Source organism: Perca fluviatilis, chromosome 2 (assembly GCF_010015445.1).
Source record: "Perca fluviatilis chromosome 2, GENO_Pfluv_1.0, whole genome shotgun sequence".
In the NCBI taxonomy this organism is placed as follows: domain Eukaryota; kingdom Metazoa; phylum Chordata; class Actinopteri; order Perciformes; family Percidae; genus Perca; species Perca fluviatilis.
Window position 1 is genome coordinate 15,224,076 of NC_053113.1, and position 18,886 is coordinate 15,242,961.

The window sequence follows — 18,886 nt, forward strand, 5'->3', positions numbered from 1 at the left end:
AAGTAAATATAGGCCTATTGCACCAAAATAAAAGGTAACACTTTATTATAACCACCATTAATACATGTATAATTAAACTTTAGTTAATTTACTGTTAATGATTTATAATAATTATTATTAGTAATGTTATTATTATGTTATTTTATCATTAAATCAGTGTAGTAGTCATAGGTCAACTGAAGCTAAGTATTTTTAAATTTTCTGTATATAGTTATACACACAGATTCAGACACTATTTTAAAGCTGTAATACAATTTTGCTGTAATACATTTTGGTTTTAAGTTTTGGGTTTCCTAACAAAAATCAATGCATATCATACCTTGTATTCATTCAATCAAAAACTTTCAACTCATTTTCATACTGACTGAACCATGGCCAGATGCCTTCAATAAATACAGTGTAGCACAGAGACATCTCCTGTCTGTAAAGCAAAAAGAAAAGAAGCAGCTTATGGATTTACAAATCAATAAGAAAACCGGCTGAGGCATTCCTAGAAGCTGTGACACTTTGTACTGTGCCTCTGTTCTGCTACAACTGTAAATCGGATTATGGAGGGGTGGGAGTAGTTATTGATTGAAATATGCCTTCTGGCACAGCCAATTTAGGAGGGACAAACAACAACAAAAAACAGAACCGTCTCTTTGCTAAACCCACCCTGATAAAACTGCAGGATACCTGTACAGTATACTACTGTAACTGGTTAGACTTGGGTAATTTCTTAATTTTGTTTCCACATGGATCATTGAGGACATTACTATTAGAACACTGTTATACAGATAAAATGCCACCTCCATATGTCAAATTAGCAACACATTCAAATGTGAGTCTGGCTGTGGCATGCTGCTCAGTATCTCTTGTCACTTCACACAGTAAGTACTGGATTAGTCCTGGTTATACCTTTACCTTCACAGCAACACATTTTTAAAAACCTTATTGGAAACCGCACAAACTAGGGCTTTCCTTACTGAAGAAATTCTTATTTGATTAACACCCATATGGTTTTGTCGACTAATCAATTAGTTGATTTAATCGACAGATCTGCAAAACTGAGTTTCTCCACAAATAACTATGCAAAAGCATCACTTTAAATCAGAGTTTTACCACAGATGTGCTGATACAGTTTATTCAATAAAAGAGTCATCCAGCATTAAAAAGGATTTAATAAAATGACTAAATCGACTAAAGAAATCTAAGTCAACTAACACCAAAATGACCGACTTGTCGACTAATTGACCAAGAGGTGGCGATCCCAGCGCAAACTACAACTGGGAATAAGTTATTGGCCTTTTCAACAAATCCTGAAAAGACCAATACCGACAATGCATGTATCCTACTGTCAAGTCTTGAGTTTGTGTGTGTATCCAAAACCTGATGTATCTTATTCCTCTGTGCCATAGAGCTCCATTGTTGAAGAAGTCATGCCATCGTGACTTCATGCCCTGCCGCCAGGATCTTACCAACAGAACATGGCATATACAGGAGTGTGACAATCAATCATTTACTGCCTAAATAAACCCTATGGCAACATGCTTCAAATCAACTGGTTTTAGAAGTCCCAAGGTCAAGGTATAAATGGAGGGGTGATCAGGCTTTTGCAGTTGCTGCCCCGAGACTCTGGAACAAGTTACCCCCTGATATTCGCACTATTACAGATGTAGCTCTTTTTAGATCCAAAATCAAAACCTATTTGTTTAGAATGGCTTTTAATACATAGTAGTGGTGTGACAATTTCCCTCTCTTCCTCCCGTTTCTATGTAACCTTTTCTGATTTTACTGTTTTCCATGTTTCATTCTTTTTATTGTATGATATGTTGCTTTATTCTTGGTTCCTGATGTAAAGCACTTTGGATACCTGCTGGTTGCTGTAAAGTGCTATATAAATAAATGTTGACTGATTGATCTTTCCCACAAACTAGAAATATTCTGAGGTGTACAAAAGTTAATACATGTGCCGGTCTCCTTGAGCGAACAGCAGACGATAAAGGTGGATATCAAACAGACAGTGAAGCTGGTTGGTTGCTGGAAAAGATAGCCGCGTGTCCATGCACACACGCCTGTCTCATACGTTTATCTGAAAGTGTCTAGATGCAATCCTAAATGAAGCAGCACCAGCAGTATTCAGAAACCAGTTTCAGACTAACGCATTGAAATGGATTAAACATGTGTTTGCAGGTGAATGGGTTTCCCAGTTATTCAACCTGTCTTTGCAACCCTTCTCCCAGCCAGGGTGAACGTGGGTTTGACAATGAACAGATGCTTCCATGAGGGATGGGAATTTAAATCTATGCTATTATTTATTTTAGCCAACTACCTGAGATTTACGAGTTACAGAAAGCCAGACAAACAAGAGCAGCACTCACACGGAAGTGAGCAAAAGAGCTGAATAAAAAATGCGGTTTGACTCGAGTCAAGTTATCAACCTGGGAGTCTCCCATGAATGGGTCCAAAAACATTCACACTCAAACATACACATCCAGAGATAAAAGAACCATTAGGGACTATTTTCACCTTTGTGGTGAGCAATATTGTTTACAAGACACACTATGGGATGTATTTTGTTGCCTTAAAATGTACTCCCGAATTTGAGTTAAAATACAATGACCAAATGGTTGATTATTCAGTTACAATAAGTGAATAAGATAAGAAACATCTAATAATCCCAGTTAGTTAACTTGTGAAACTAAACTCAGACACAGACACGTTTTTCTCTGAACCAGAGGTATTTTGCAAGATAGTGGAAAAGTATAAAGGGGATGTTAATAAATTGGATTGTGGTTTCTGCCAAATAACAATCAGGATTTCTACATGACACTGTATGTGCACACTGAGCATGTATTGTACATCTTCACATATATATATATATATATATATATATATATATATATATATATATATATATATATATATATATATATGTTCATAATGTTTACCTGATCTTGAGCCATGTCTGGAGGGCACTGAATCTCTGCTGCAATTAAAGCTGCAGACAGAAAGGGGCTTTGAGACAAACAGCCTTTGCACTGCAGAAATCTGGTAACAGAGCCCTCCTCAGGATTCCAGATGGCATTATATGCTGCATGAATGAAAAGCAGTGGGAAAGCATGTAACTTAAGAGGAAAAAAAATGTGCCATAAAAGGATCAAAGTGAAAGGCAGTTTTAGTGAAGCTACTTTTAAAGCATAGCTTTGCAAGCTACAGTACCAATTACTTCATACTGGAAAAAGTTGAACTGAAGAAGGAGAATTGTAGTTTGGTTAACTAAAGCTACTTATAAAAAGTACTTTAAACTACTTTGTAAAAAATAAAGATCAAATTGAGAATGTACTTGTGATATAAACTTATAACAAAATTCACATGCCAGCTCAAAATGCTACTTAAATGAGTGTATTGTGAAACATGCCCACTTGTTCACAGGTCTTACATCAACCAAAAAAAAATTGTTTTGTTTTTGCATATGTTTATCAGTCAGACACATGCCTTCCAGAAAGAAGAGCCCAGGAAGGGGCACTGCACCAAGCAGGATTACTCAGTTAGCCAGATAACTTATAAAATAGCATGTAGCAACTTCTCTGAACATTTGTTAATAAATGAATAATAACTACTTATGACGTGTTGAAATATTCAAGTTTAGTTTTACAAATTCGGATTTTAAAACATTAAAAACTATAGTCAAATATTTTCACAGGAGAGCTGACATTTCAGCTTTCTGGAATACCCTCAACCGCCTTAAAAAAAACTGTCTGCCTGACGAATGCATTGCCTGGCCGTGCCTTCACAGCGGTCAGGATCAAAGAAAAAGAATGTAGGGCTGATCAAAGAGGGTTCATTTACAGTAGAGAAGTAATGGTAACATACATTTTAAAAATCATTCTTTTCCTTTTATGGCCCAAAAATCGGTTGCATTTTCAGTAGTTGACTACACAATAAATGGCAAGACAGTCATTTGACTACTTGAATCACTATGCAAATGTGAATGTAGGTGAACTACCAGCAAACTACTGCAAAATGTAGTTAAACTAATAGTTTAATCACATGTAGCTCAAGTCCGTTTTAAAACAAGAGGGATGAGAAAAGCCTGTGTATTCATTTTTCAAATGAATGAATCAAATTAATTTCTAATCATTTACAGTTATTTATTCATATTTTCATTTTATTCATCATTTAGTCCTATCTTTTAAAAATGTCAGTGTTTTTAATCATCATTTCTAATTAGTTTGAATGTTGAATTCTCAGTTGTGGGTGTGATGGCATTTTCCTCTTTTGATGCAACATGTAATGCTTAGTACAAGATTTATCACAACCAATTCTTTAATACTGTTCTTGTCTAATCAAACCAGCTGTCAACGCACCAGTTAAACTGTTATCACAGTAGGGTTGCAGAGCAGTCCTTAGCGCCATCAGTGATGCGAGACTTTGGACTACCAGCAGTGAGTCTGAGTTGTCTGAAGTTGATGGCTGATGTGGTGCACACTGGCAGCGGCGGGTCGTTGCTGCAGGACTAAAACTGTCTTTTCTCAGAAAAGCTAGATGGTCTAATTCACAAAAAGCACGTCGTAGTGCACCTGAAAAACGAAGTCATAAGAGTGAAAATTAAATCGATACCAAACACATTCACTTGGACTAATGGTTTGACTCAGATTATTTATCCGTGGTAAATAACTTAAAAAGTGAAAACAAAGATTTCTCAGATATTACCATGTGCCACAGGAAGCAGTTCCTTTTCACACATAGAACAGTAGAGTCCCAAACAGCATGGCTTTTGGTCTTTGACTCTCTGTAAGTAGAACACAAAAACAGTCTCAAACTTTTTTTTTTCATGTTTAAATTGCTATGTCCATATCTCAGATCTTTCTTTTTATATCCAAACTTTTAGAAATGGCTTTTAAGAAACATCTTTGAGGAGTTACTGAAAACATTTTCGTTAAGGGTTAGGACAGGCAGATTCATAACACAGACACTGCCCATAAAGTGGAAAATTTTGTTTCTAAATGCTAATTTTGCATAAGTGCTAAACTTTTTTTTTTTCTATTTCAGTGGTACTCTTTGGTCATCTACTGTATTGCTTTGAATGGGTATATTGACAACAGACAGTATTTTCCTTGTCAGACCCTTTGTTTTTAAGTGTTCACATAGGATTTTACTCATTGCCATCCACTGGGTTTTCTTTATGTGCTTGTGTGTGCAGAAAACAGACCAAGTGCAAAATCCATCACTGCATGTGAATGGCAGCACTGGTCTGTTTTAACATGTATTGGTGTTATTTTAATAATACAATTATAAGTAGAAATAGGATATTCATGCAATGTGATTTGATGGAAAAAAAAAAAAAGTTAACTTGGTATCACTTGACTTGACACTTACCTTTCTTTTTGTAGAGGTATTGTTAAATCTTCTGCGCGCCTGCTTGCAAGATCTCTGTATGTTTATAGCTTGGTTGAAAAAAATGGAAGTTAGTTTACATAAACAAAGTAGATGCATACCTAGAAACACCAATGCAGCAGAATAAAAAAACTATATTGTCAAAAATGTTGAGCAGCAGTTAAGGGAATATTTTTACATAAATTGCATAATTGAGATATATATACATACACATATATATACATACACATATACATACATACATACATACATACACATATATATACATACATATATATATATATATACATATATATATATACATATATATATATACATATATATACATATATACACACATATATATACATATATATATATATACATATATATATATATATATATATACACATATATATATACATATATATATATACATATATACACATATACATATATATATATATACATATTATACATACAAAAATACACATGGTTTCAAAAAACTTATAATGTAATGTATTAATAATTTAAACAATACATTATTATATGATGTGCTATACTGTAATCCGAGTCCCCAACTCTCTACTGGGTAGAAGCTTTTATAAACTTGTATGTACCAAAGCATTTAAGTAATTCTTTAGTTTCACTACTCACTATTAACAAATACAGACCGAATAAGGCAAAAGTTAAAGAAAAACGTTTTATTTCTCTGTAGTCACGCTTAATACTGGACCAATTTTCAAAAATGTTGTCCCCATTAGTTACTTTGGCACAAAAACAAAAGAAAACAAGGTCCAGGTTATTAAATAATACCAAAGTTTCCCTTTAATAAACTATTGGGGTGAAGGTCTGCAGTACTGAATGTTACGGACTGATCAATTAGATGCTTGACAATGCTAAAAACGTATGGGTATTATTTAGATAAATCAAGCATTGGCAGTAGATTGTGGCAGGATGAACTCAAATACATAATGTATACCTTGCAACTGTGAGGTTGTCAACAGTGCTACTTCCCAGAGAGGCTGTAATAAAACCAGTCGATTAAGGGGCGCCCTGGTAGCTCACCTGGTTGAGCATGCAGCCGATGTACCAAAGCTCAGTCCTTACTGCTGTGGCCAGGGTTCGATTCCAATCCTTTGCTGCATGTCACCCCCCCCACACCCTTCCTGTCTGTAGTTGTCCTATCGATTAAAGGCAAAAAAGCCCAACAAATAATCTTAACCGCCCCCCCACCACTCTGTTTTTTTTATATTTAACTTTATCTGCCTTACAATGTAAAGGCAACATGATCCCTTTTGTAATGAATTTTTGTAATGCAAACAATTGTGTTCAACCTTCTCCAGTGTGCTATTCAACAACATTGGCACGTACATGCATTGATTTGTAAAACCTATGATTTTATATTCTAAATAGAGAATATAATAATACCTTTTGGTTTTGTGTGCTGACTTCCTAGACCATCCTCTGCTGGACTAGTAGGACTACATCCTGCTGCTCCAGCTTCTTGCAGACCCCCTATGTCTTCTTTTTTGGGAGTCACAATGTCAAACTCAATCCTTGTGGAACTACCAGGTGTGGTAGGCACTTTTTTAAGAGCTTTGTGTTCCCTCACAACCACAGAGGACTCTCCTGACTCAGTCACTCTGTCATTTACACTTGGTTTCAAGATTAGCTCTGTCTGCTGGCAGGTAATCCAGCTGTCATCCTGAACCTGTGGCAAAAAATGTGACTGATAAGCATTCTCTTGAACAATGTCTTTTTTTGAGCTGTGTACTCTGACAGGTCTGGCTTTGGATGGTCTGCTCTTCAAACCCGGCTTCATTGCTTTTGACTCATAATCTGCTCTTGCCCTGTCAGTCCTCCTCTGGCTGCTCCTGGTCTCAATCTGCTGAAGACAGGCTCTCCCTACACTCTTGGCTTCATAGCATCCACCTGTCAATTAACATTAAGTCACATATTTAGCAAATGGATACATCTGGCAGTCATGTTTTCCCTGGAACAAACAGGAATGTTGTTGGAAAAATGATTAGAGTAACTGGTGATGGTACTTTAAATCGGCATTGGGTAGCCTCACAGACTGGCAGCTATAAACAGCAGTGAAAGATGAGCCCGAGAACACCACCTGTAATGCTTTAAATGTTTTCTTATTGAATGGATTTTAATTTGGATGTTATTCAACACTATTGATTATCAAAAGGTGGACATAATTTCAATTAAGACAATGTTTAGACTAGGATTTTCTTTTTCCAGTCGGTTTGGTCTAGTTTGCCTTCATACTACCTTAAATTGTGTGTAAGTGGCAGACGCTGGACGTTTCAACCATTTATCTTGCACTTTTAGTTAATTATTTCATTAATTCTGTACTGGCCTGTGTGAGCGTATCCTGAGCAGTCATCGCATTGGAGATGGTAGTTTATTGTGAGAAATTTACTAAAGCTTAGATACACACAAGTTCAAAATCCTTTTTGTGTTTTAATTTTCCTATTTTGATAGTATTTTAGTATTTTGTTTTTTTCATATTAGCTGCAGCCACCAGACAATCTTTCCACATTACACCAGCAACTGTAGAAGTACTCACTGATACATAAACTGGTTGGGACTCACTCTTCTAGTTTACTAATGAGGCCAGTCAACAATTTCACCAGTAAGTGAGTCCTACTTTTTCAGACAAAGCTCTTGTCTGAAAAGAATTGTGAAAGAGGGGAAAGTTTTCATTTTACTCGAAAATTTAGTGAAGACAGATTGTTGACCATTCACTACTTCAGAATTTAATTTTGGCAAAAGATTGCACTAATCTGTGGAATTGCAATTCATTTGGATGGTGTGATTTTTTAGTTTGTTGCATTTCCACTTTGTTAAGTGGATTTTGTTGTAAGTTTGTTAAGTCCTGTATTTTATTTTTAAAACTAAAAATGTTATTTGTGTAGCTTTAATGCTTTAGGGTTGGGGATAAAGCTGAATTATTTTAATGGGGAAAAAAACACAGTGATTCACAGCCATTACTGAGACTTTCAGTAATGTGGGCTCCCTATTAAGTGCTTTTAACACACATTCGCTGGCCTCTCCACGCTCTGCGTTTGATGATGTTAACGAGTGACCATGCACGATTACATACACAAGGCTCTTGGGGAGGCAGTTGATGAGCAAAGAAAGGCTTTAATGGAACACTTGTCTACTCTGCTCGTCTGTGCAAATCACACACTGGTGAAGTTTGCGCTGTAATGAGACAAATCACATCAGTGTAATCATGTTTAATCTCAGTTTTTTTTTTGTCTCCCTTCAATTTAGCCTGTTTGATGATTCTGCATTTAGCATTGACTTGATTAAATGACCTCAGCTCCTCAGACTCAACCAACCAAATATGTCCATTAAACTGCTTATTACACATACGTACTATATCACACATAAATAGGTCACAAATAATCAGTTTTCATCTGCGAATGAAATTACAAATATGGAAACTACAATGTAAATGACTGGTGAGAATATCACTGGCTTAGTTTTACGTATTTAGAAATAGGGCTGCACGATATGAAGAAAATATCTAATTGCGATTATTTTGACTGAAATTGCGATTGCAATATGATTCACGATATTGAAGGGAATTATCATGTTAATATAATTATTTTCATTTTCATTGACCAATATTAAATCTTAAAAAACTAAAATGATTATAGTGTGATTTTTGCGAGGCTCTGTACCAAACAAAGATGTTTTCTGTAGTTTGCAGGATAGGATTTGTAGACCGGGACGTCTCTGCAGCACCACAATACTTAATTCAGAATGGTTTGACACATATTTTGCCTTTTGGATATTGCACTAGCCCATATTGCGATTTCGATAAAATTGCAATTAATTGTGCAGCCCTATTTAGAAATATTTATTTTATTATGTTATTTAATTGGTGAACATGTTTTAACATATACTGTATTAGTGGTAGAGCCTTTCTACGCGAAGATATACACTAAGTTGCCAGTTTATTAAGTCTACCTAGCTAAAACTAATGCAGTCCAATACAACAGTCCTGCAATAAACCTTTTGTTAAAGCAGTTTAGCGAGGTGGTGGTTCAACTTCCAGGTCATTTTGGAAGCTTTAGTTTGTGCGGTTGTTGAATTGTATTGTGTTTGTAGACCAACCTCATTGATATAAATAATGCACAAAATATTAGAATATAATATTTTGTCTTTACTGTGCAGCAAAGTCTAATTGGTAAGTAATGAAAGTAACTAAGTGCATTTCCATTTTCTGCTACTTGTACTTTTATTCTAGGACATTTGAGAGTAAAATATTGTATAATTTACTCCACCAGATTTATTAGACAGCTGCAGTTACTAGTTACTATTCAGTTTAAGATTTTACAAAAACAAGATGATCAGTTTATAAAATATGATGAATTGTTAAAGATTAAACTACAGGATATAAATGGGTCAAAAATGATCTCAACCACCACTAGCTACAACAGTAAAACACATCTTTCATGTTAATGCATTAGTAATAATGATATATAATAGAATAATACAACACTGTCATTCTGCATTATGAGTACTTTACTTTTGATATTTTAAGCAGATTTTGTTTTGTACTTCCACCACTGAAATTGGGCAATTCACGAACATGTCTATGTGATTTCAGAAGAAAAAAAAACACTGAAACAGAAAAAAGGATGTAAGAGAATATCAATGAAACACTAACATTTAATCTTATTGTGACTTAACAGAATGTATATGAATGCTTGTACTTAAAGTAAATCAAATGTGTATTCACACCACTGGAGTTTACAACACATATTTACATAATTGGAATTGAAAAAATAAAGGTCAGTTCTTTAAGTGAAATCAGGCATGTCTAAAGCATCCAGGTTCCTCACCCATTTTCTACAAACGCATCATTAAAACAGAACTAAATGATCATCTACTGCATTGGAAAACAAATTAGGTTTTGTATTTTAATGATTTGTTATGAGGCACATTCAATCAGCGCTACAATTTCAATGCTTTTGGTTAGTTATACGTTTAACTGAGAACCGGCCTTCATGGGCTTAATAAGATGTGCTGTCACACTACATTAGAAGCTGATCTGAGATAGCTGAAGCCTCATCATCTACTGTATGCATGGTAAGAGTGTGTGGGCTAGTTGCCTGAGGGAGCTGTAACATACTTAGATAATTTACAACATAGGGTTTCAAATTCTGCAAGATAAACGGTGAAAAGTATGCAGCAATGGTATGAACTGAATATGGTACATTGCACTGCGTTCTGTATCAATAACTTTCATTATTGTTTTACTGCCAAGAAAATGTGCATTGGACATGTGAAAATTGGCACTATATTTGCATATTAGACATTCTGCTTTGTTCACAATATGTCTTGCTTTCAGGTTATTAGTTACCTGATGGAGTGGAGGGAGCTTTCTGCCTGGACCTGGACAACCTGCGAAGCCTACTGCCTGTCTGCCTGCTCTGGTTATCCACCTGCTCTCCCCCCTCACCTTGCTTCTGTTCTATAATTTCTTCTTCCTGTCCCTGTGACAACTCTATGCTCTCCTTACTGACTGAAATAGCAATCTGTCCATCAAAAGCAGAGGCCTGCTCCTGCCCTCGGGCCTGCTCAGAGCCAAAAAGTTCTTCTGACAGCAGGGCAGGGCTCTCAGCCCCTAAACCCATCCTGGGAGGTGACTTGGTCTTCACATCTTTCTGTGGACTGCCTTCGTTGCCTTCCCCCTCGAAAAGTTCTGGAGTAAAGAAGATAGTTTGGTCCTCCTCCTCTTCATCTGGATTGTCACAGCGGGGAGGAGATGTAACTGGAGAAGGATCAAGAGCCAGATCGTGTGGTTCCACTTGGATTTCACTGGAACTGTCTTCAGCCCCTTGTTTAAGACAAGCTGCCGCAGTCTTCTTTTGTGGAGAGGAGATCTGCTGTTTCTCACTGGGCTCCGAATGATTAGGTGTTTTCAAGTGCTGGCTGAAACTACTGGGCCCTTTTCCTTTAAATATTGGCTTCTTGAAGCTGGTGCTGATGGGGCTGGAGGTGAAAATGTGGTACAGAGGCTGAGCGGTTCTTTTTTGATGCGATAGGGGCTCTGCTGAGGGGCTGTGCATCATATTCAACCTTTCTGCATCAAGGAAACAAAACATTCAAAATCAGTTAACAGTTGATATTTATCAACCTAATACTGGCATATAACCGAAGAGCAAACATTTTAAGACTCACAAAGACGCTTTTAAGTCTCCCAATGAAATGAGACTGGTATGTGGAGCACCTTGGCTGCCAAGGCTATCTTATAAAGAAAGATATAAATGCATGCTTACGCTCAATATAATCCAAACAAAGGTCAAGGGGATTTAATTAAAAGCAACAGTCCAACATCTGCTCATCAGCTCGCTCCAGCGCCACTCAGGCACGCAAAAGACCTTACAGTAATGAGGCGAGCCACTCAACTGATCCCACGGCCCCCACCCCTTACTATGAGGGAGGGGTGGGGGTCTGCTACTGCTCTGCTACCACCCATATCCACCGCACAGAATTCAACTGGGCAAACAGCTCAACCCTGCCATGACCCCAAAGACAATGGGTGCTAGCCAAGGCAATGTGCAAACACGTCACCTAAAAATATTTTCTTGTGGTGATGTCATGCTCATACATCCTTGAGCACAAAAATGACATGCACCTTTTGATCACTGTCTTTTCAAAACTGATTACTTTACATTTCATAATTCATGTAGAAAGAAGAGATGAACTAGGTCTAAGACAGGGGGAACAGTGGAGTTTTACTGGCAAATATTTTTTATCTATCTATCTATCTATCTATCTATCTATCTATCTATCTATCTATCTATCTATCTATCTATCAGAGGTTTAGCCACAATAGAGGAAAAATAAATTTTTATCGCAACTATCATGAATTTAATAGATTGAAAGCTGATACTAAAATGTACATAATAAAGCTGTATTTTTCACTTCTCAGGAATATGCCCAAGTTAAAACAGTGTTGAGGCAGAGTCAAACATTGTTTCTACATAAAAAAAAAATATATATACTTTATAGATATTAACCTTGCAGCACCAAAACTCTACTTTCAACTTTTCAATTTAGCTCACCTGCTTTTTCATTTTGGTCAGCTTTCAACTGTGTACCAGGAAAAATCTGGATGGTTGAGGGGCTTGTGTCCTGCTGGGGTTCAGGCAGTTTGACATATGAGCGGGGTGTCTGAGGTTCTGTGGCCTTGGGCAGACCCTGTCCCCCCAAAGTTACTGACAAGTGACTGTTTGGAGATGAGACGGCAGAGCTGAGGGTATGACTGTCTGCAGGAGACCCCTCCACATTCTGTTGCACCTGAGAGAATGCTACCAGAGACTGCATGGCATTGCTGAAGGTGTCATGATGCTGGACAAGCTGGCGGACCCATTTAGACAGACCTGAGATTACACAAACACACACACACATCAGATACAAACGCTACCAAAAATCTTACAGTGGATAACTATTGCCATCTAGTGTTCAAGTTGAGAGGCTGTGTAGTCATCAAATTAAGTCAGTCAGTGTTCACATACTGTAAGCATTACTGAGTACCTGTGATGTACTTATTGGGATTATTCCTGTAACGGTCGTCCACTAGAATTAGGGCGCCCCAGTCATTCTTGTGGCGTATACACCTGTAAAATGAAGTTTGAGGGTTTAACTATAAAAAGGCAGGGAGCACAAAAGTAAATCTTTAGTAAAACTCAAGTTGTGGAGGATAGATTTACCTTCCCAGGGCCTGGTTTAACGCTCTGTAGGCCTGAATCTCATACCAACGATTGCCTGGGAGAAGACCTCTGGATTTGCAGTGCTGGTCATTGTACTTCATCTTCAGTTCCACCTGAAACCAAAGACCAGTATATTAAAAGATGATTTAATGTCCTATGGGTCAGCATTTGGATATATGTTGCACAACTGTTTTCCAGTTCACCCTGCTTTATACACCAATTGTTTCTGTGCATTCATTATAGTGTGTGAGATTCTTTCTGGTACCTGTAGTCCATCAAATAGTGACCTATAAGCCACCATAAATACTAGGTACACATCACAACATTACCATCATCGTTTGAGAAAGTGATGAATCCAAGAGAACTACAAATATTTTGAGAATATATAAAATACATAAAATTTGAGAATTTTTTTGAGATATCATAAATTGAAGAAAAGTTGTGCCATGTTTTAATCTCGATAAACTTTGATCCTATAAAAATAAATAAAGGCGGAATGCCCAAAAATTGTTTAAAAATAAGTTACTGGCTACTGAATGCCTACTGAAGATATTGAACTAAAAACCTGTTCGAGGGCACCAGGCAAAAAGGGTTTCATGCATGTCTACTGATAGAGAATTAATCGGATTAATCTTATGAAGGGGAAACCAAGTGGGCGATGGATCTGGGGCAAACTAAACACCAAACAAATACTATTCAGGACCTGAAGGGGTTGGGTATTACTTGCTCTCGCAGACAGATGTGTTCTGAAAGGGGAACAGAGGGGCTAAAGAGAGGCCATGACAGTAGAGTGGAGGTAGGAGGGGCAGACAAGGTGGCCTAGGTGACATGAAGCATCCCTGCACAAAAATGCCAGGAAAGCATCCATCCATTTGCATCTGTCGCTGCTGATTTTAGCGCTAACCTTTCAGAATTGACAAGTGAAAAGATCAGCTGGGCGTCTGACGGGATACCATGCAGGGCAGGCTGCTGAACGAGGCTTTAACTGCTTTTGACAGGTACCGCGTGTTCGCCCTGAGCCACCAAACACAGGGCCGTGGCAGGTACAGCCTGTTCCTTTACGCACATCACGCAATGCCACTCTGGCTTGTCTGGGCTTGTGTACATAAACAAACAAGTAGAGTCACAGGAATTCCTAAATGTCACCCCAAAGTTAGACTATGACTAAAAACACCTCACCTAAGAAGCATGCAAACAACTGAGCAACATCTGCCACCACCACACAAAAACTACACTGACACTGGAAAACCTCTAATGTTTGTATGATGCAGGTCTAGGCTTTTCAGTAGATCTAAAATACAGATATTTCTCTGCAAAAAATACAATAGTACAGTAGTGTAGGCTGTCAATGGGGTCATAAAGCCATGTCACAGGAAGTTATGTTAATGCTGCTGGCTTCATGGTGAGATGTTTGTCAATGTATGAGACACCAGAGCAGTTAAAGAATCCACTTCTAAACCCACAGCTTGAACAGAAAGGCCAATAGCCTCGAGCCAGCGGTGTCATCTAAATCCAATCACAGTCCATTTCAGCATTCGAGCCATCACATCCCGGGTCTGTACCATGTCATCGTCCAATCCAACATGACAGGTTGCATATGTGAAAAAGCCAATTCTGGCTGCTAGCAAATCTCGCAAATGTGCAAGAAACCACAAGCTAGAAGGGATTAGTTAAAATGTCAAGAGATCACTCGCCTGCTTTGGCCTTGTCCTCTACAGCAACCTGTTCATCCCTAAAAACATATATTTGACCAGTAGGCATGATTCGCAGCTGAGCGCATTTGTTTGAGCTACATTTTACGCAGAGTGTGTGTACGTTTGCGTCAGTGTGCACGCCTCTGGCGGTCCGGGACATCTTGTGCTTGTCACTGAGATTGCTGAGCGCCTCATCTGCCACATAAGGCTGAGCTGACAGCTGAGTGGCTCATCTTGAAGACAGTGTCCACGTGTGTGTGTGTGTGTGTGTGTGTGTGTGTGTGTGTGTGTGTGTGTGTGTGTGTGTGTGTGTGTGTGTGTGTGTGTGTGTGTGGTGTGGTTGTGTGTGTCCGCGCGCGCTTACAAGGGTATCAGACTATCACACTGCTTTCCACCATGCTAATGGATCAGCTCACAGCAAGACTACATACAGAATCCTTATTCTTTGATTTTTGCTTTCTTATGTTCCACTAAAGAAATAACGGAAATAATAATGGAAAAATCAAATTTCTAGATTTTACCTATTTATGAAGGTTGAGGCTTACCTGAAGTTCTAAATGGTAATGAATAGGGTTCGCTATGGAACATGGCTGTAATACTTGTCTCAGTCTCTCTTTTTATATAGAGCAGGTCTAGACCATACATCATTTACATTTCTTCTAGGAGATGATCAATTCTAAGTGGAATAGATAAGCACAGTTTAATGATAGCCAGACAGATTATTTTGCGAGTATGGAGAAATGAAGGGGTGCCGTCAATTCAGGAATTGGCTTGTGAGATGCTAGAGTTGCAGCATCTGAAAAGATGTCATACAAAAGGTTTGTCAGATTTCATGTCCACACTAGAAAATGGGTAAAGTAGTTATGCTTTCTGGAGGGCTCCCAGTAAGCTACAGTATGTGCTGTGGAGAAGCGTATGCTATGTGCTTATGGTGTTATCATATATACTGTGTGTTTATTTGGTATATCATTTTATTATATTGTCTTGAATTTTATGGTTATTATGTCATCTTTTTCTTAACTTTTCTTCTTTCTTTTGTCTAAGTGAGTGGTGACCACGAGTGGGGGGTTCAGGCAGGGAGGGGATATGTTCCTGTTGTAAAGTGTATGTTTTGTATGTGGTTTTAAAAACAAATAGAAATTGTTAATCATAAAAAAATTATGTATAAAGTTGGCGGTTTGAGAGTCGGGTCAAATGGTCTTGACTACAGCTGTGGCAACAACCCTCAACATTTTTTTGTACCAACCAAACTACAGTATATGCATAGCACCAATTAATGCACTGCCAAAGACAGAAAGCTGATCAAACCTAGATCATATTAATTTTACTTTAGCCAAATTTCCATGTATGGCTGATTGTGTTTTAACAGCACCCAACAATTGAGAACTTTGGCTTCTTTCGTAAATGAAGGGAGTTTTACAAGAAAAAGTTGACTATGCATTTCTAAAGCCGGCCTGTGGTGCCGACATGGACAGTACAAGTGGTGATCATATATTATATGGCCTTCTTTCAGAGGCTGATGATAAAGCCACATGTACAGTCTTGAGTGTGCCTGGAGCATCCATCATCTCCTCTTCTTGATGATTTCCATGAACTCTTCAACATTCCTCCAAAATCCCCTTTATCCATCCATTTTACATGCTTGCAGGCCTTAGAATTAAAATGCTCTTGTGGTTGTCTTTAATAAAGGGCAGCAGCAAGAGGTTGCCTGAGCCCTTCATTAAACTAAGAGAGATGCCTTATCAGTTGTAAGTGTCTTTTTATTGCTTGTTAAAGCCACTTATTGTTTGACTCACTCACGCAGGTTTTGACTTTTCACTGTAAAACATGCCATTGGAAAAACTCAACATAAATGTAATACCACCTTTGGCAGGGCTTTCTCTGCAGAGGACTTTTCAAGTTCAACCTTTGATCTTTGTCACAATAACACAACAGGCCAGTAAAATGCCATGCTATGTGCTTAGGCTGTAGCTTGTAAGAGTTATGCCTGTCTGGGAATGCAGGCCATCCAGGCATCTGAAGTGCTGGAGTAGTTTAAATGGAGAGAAGCTGGGCCTACACCTCTTATCCTAGCAATGGGGTGCTGCCGTGTGAGTGTGGCATAGAATGAATGAATTAATGCCTGAGCCCATGTGTGCTCTTAAGAGAATTTGCACATGTTAGCACTAGTGCATGGAAGTGACAATGTAAGAACATGTCACGCATGTGTATGTGTGCATTAGAGAACCAGTTTCAGTGGGAAACATATGGTGTAAATATAATAAGGTGTTAATATGAGGCATTTATGCAGGTGGCAATTAGGGCTTTGACTTTTGCCCAAAAATCATATTCGAAGTTAGTTTGTATATTAATATTAATATTTGAATATTTATTAATATTTTGACCATTAAATGCCTTCAGTTTAAAAAAAAAAATTAAGTCAGACCCTGGATTAAACACAAACAGTGTGCTTTCGACAGGAAGTTCGGAGCTTTCACCGTAGCCTACGTAAGTGGTCTGATGTTTATACTCGTGTGTGCGTCGAGCCAGTGTTGCCAACTTAGCGACTTTTTTTCACAAAAGCGACTAGCGACAAATCTGGCGACTTTCTGTAGAAAAGACAGCGACTTTCTGTAAAATAAAAAAAGAGTCGCCAGTATTGTCCAGCGAGCACGCAATGTATTTCTCTCCTGTGGCCGCCGAAACAGTCACCTTTCTCTTCTGTTGTGTGAGTGAGGAGCAGCCCCCCCCTCTGTGCTCTCTCCTCATGTGCAGCAGCACTGAGCAGGCAGGTAGGAAGGGGAGAAGGGACAGGGTGCGGCGCCGGTGTAGGTAGGAGAGACAGCGGAACGTGACGGGAGAAAGACGCCCCTGAGCTGGCCTGGCCCTGGGCCAGCCTGCCTTCTTTGAGAATTAGGGGGGAATGCACCGCTACCGAGCCACGGCCGAGAGACGTGCGTCGCCGCGACGTGTAGTTACATTTTGAAATGCGTAAAAAAGCCTCGGAATCTGAACTGAAAACAACGTTTACAAGCAAACGCATTTACAAATAACAGGTTCGAATATTAAGGGCTGGCTAATATTCGTTCGAATATCATTATTTTTTTTAATATTCGAATGATATTCGAATAACGAAGTTCGGAGTCAAAGCCCTAGTGGCAATGTGAAAGAAAACACTAACAATCTTAAAATAATAAACCATACAACTACTGGTGTTTTCAAAAAACCTTGGGAGTGCATAATGTAGCAGAGGACCATCGCTTTGCCTGAAATTAACGCCGGGTTCACACTGTACGTGGAAGTGCCGCAATATGTCAATTCCTGCACAAACCGTAGCATATGCACATTGCTCCACGGTGGTCAACAAGCGATTGTGCTCTTTTCTAATCACACGTAGAGCATCTTTGTGTTTGTCTGATTGTATCGGTTGCTCTCAGTTTAAACATAACTGACAAACATGTGACAACAAACACTGAATATGTATGGAATTAAAAAAATAAACAATCACAAAGCAGTGACAATAGGCTTTTTTTCTAATGAATATAGGCGTAGTGGATGGGCAGATCTTGAAATTTCGGAGGAATTGAAACTCCTGGGGCCTCATTTATAAAACTGTGCGTAAATTCTAATCTGAAAGATTTCGTGCGCAAAAAAGTCAGAATTTTCGTACGCAAAAACAATATTCTGATTTATAACACCTTGCGGTGCACACCGGTACGCACTCTTCTCGTTATAAATACGGACGTGTGTTACCTTATGCGGTCGTGCGCGAGCCTCATGCTCCTCCCAAGGTCGTCCCATATTTGTCCTAATAAGGTCCATGTTAATCAATCAATGAATATTCCAGCCCTGAAAGGAGCCCTTGATCACCAATCACGAAACGGAAAAATGGGGAAAAAACACGATTCAGTGATTGTGAGATCGATGTGCTCCTAACAGAGGAAGAACATCGAAACAAAATCCTGTTTGGAAGCCGTAACCCGTGTGTACTGTTCATATTGTTGTTACACAGCCTTAATAATGATCAGATTTAGCTCAATTACCAATGATATACATCATTTATTGTTCATATTTGCCATTTACCCCTGTGAGATCACATTTATGATC

General features: G+C 38.3%; 1 protein-coding gene across 1 annotated transcript in view; it reads right to left on the reverse strand.

Moving 5' to 3' along the window:
- The window catches only part of brip1 (BRCA1 interacting protein C-terminal helicase 1), a 94,465-nt gene that overhangs the window by 36,625 nt on the left and 38,954 nt on the right, over positions 1-18,886 (reverse strand). The window contains exons 17-25 of the mRNA XM_039821859.1: positions 13,107-13,219; positions 12,931-13,013; positions 12,459-12,776; positions 10,751-11,473; positions 6,790-7,293; positions 5,362-5,429; positions 4,696-4,774; positions 4,350-4,562; positions 2,931-3,073 (exon numbers count right to left, since the gene is read on the reverse strand). Of these exons, the coding sequence (XP_039677793.1) occupies positions 2,931-3,073; positions 4,350-4,562; positions 4,696-4,774; positions 5,362-5,429; positions 6,790-7,293; positions 10,751-11,473; positions 12,459-12,776; positions 12,931-13,013; positions 13,107-13,219 (2,244 nt within the window). The remainder of the gene's footprint in view (positions 1-2,930; positions 3,074-4,349; positions 4,563-4,695; positions 4,775-5,361; positions 5,430-6,789; positions 7,294-10,750; positions 11,474-12,458; positions 12,777-12,930; positions 13,014-13,106; positions 13,220-18,886) is intronic.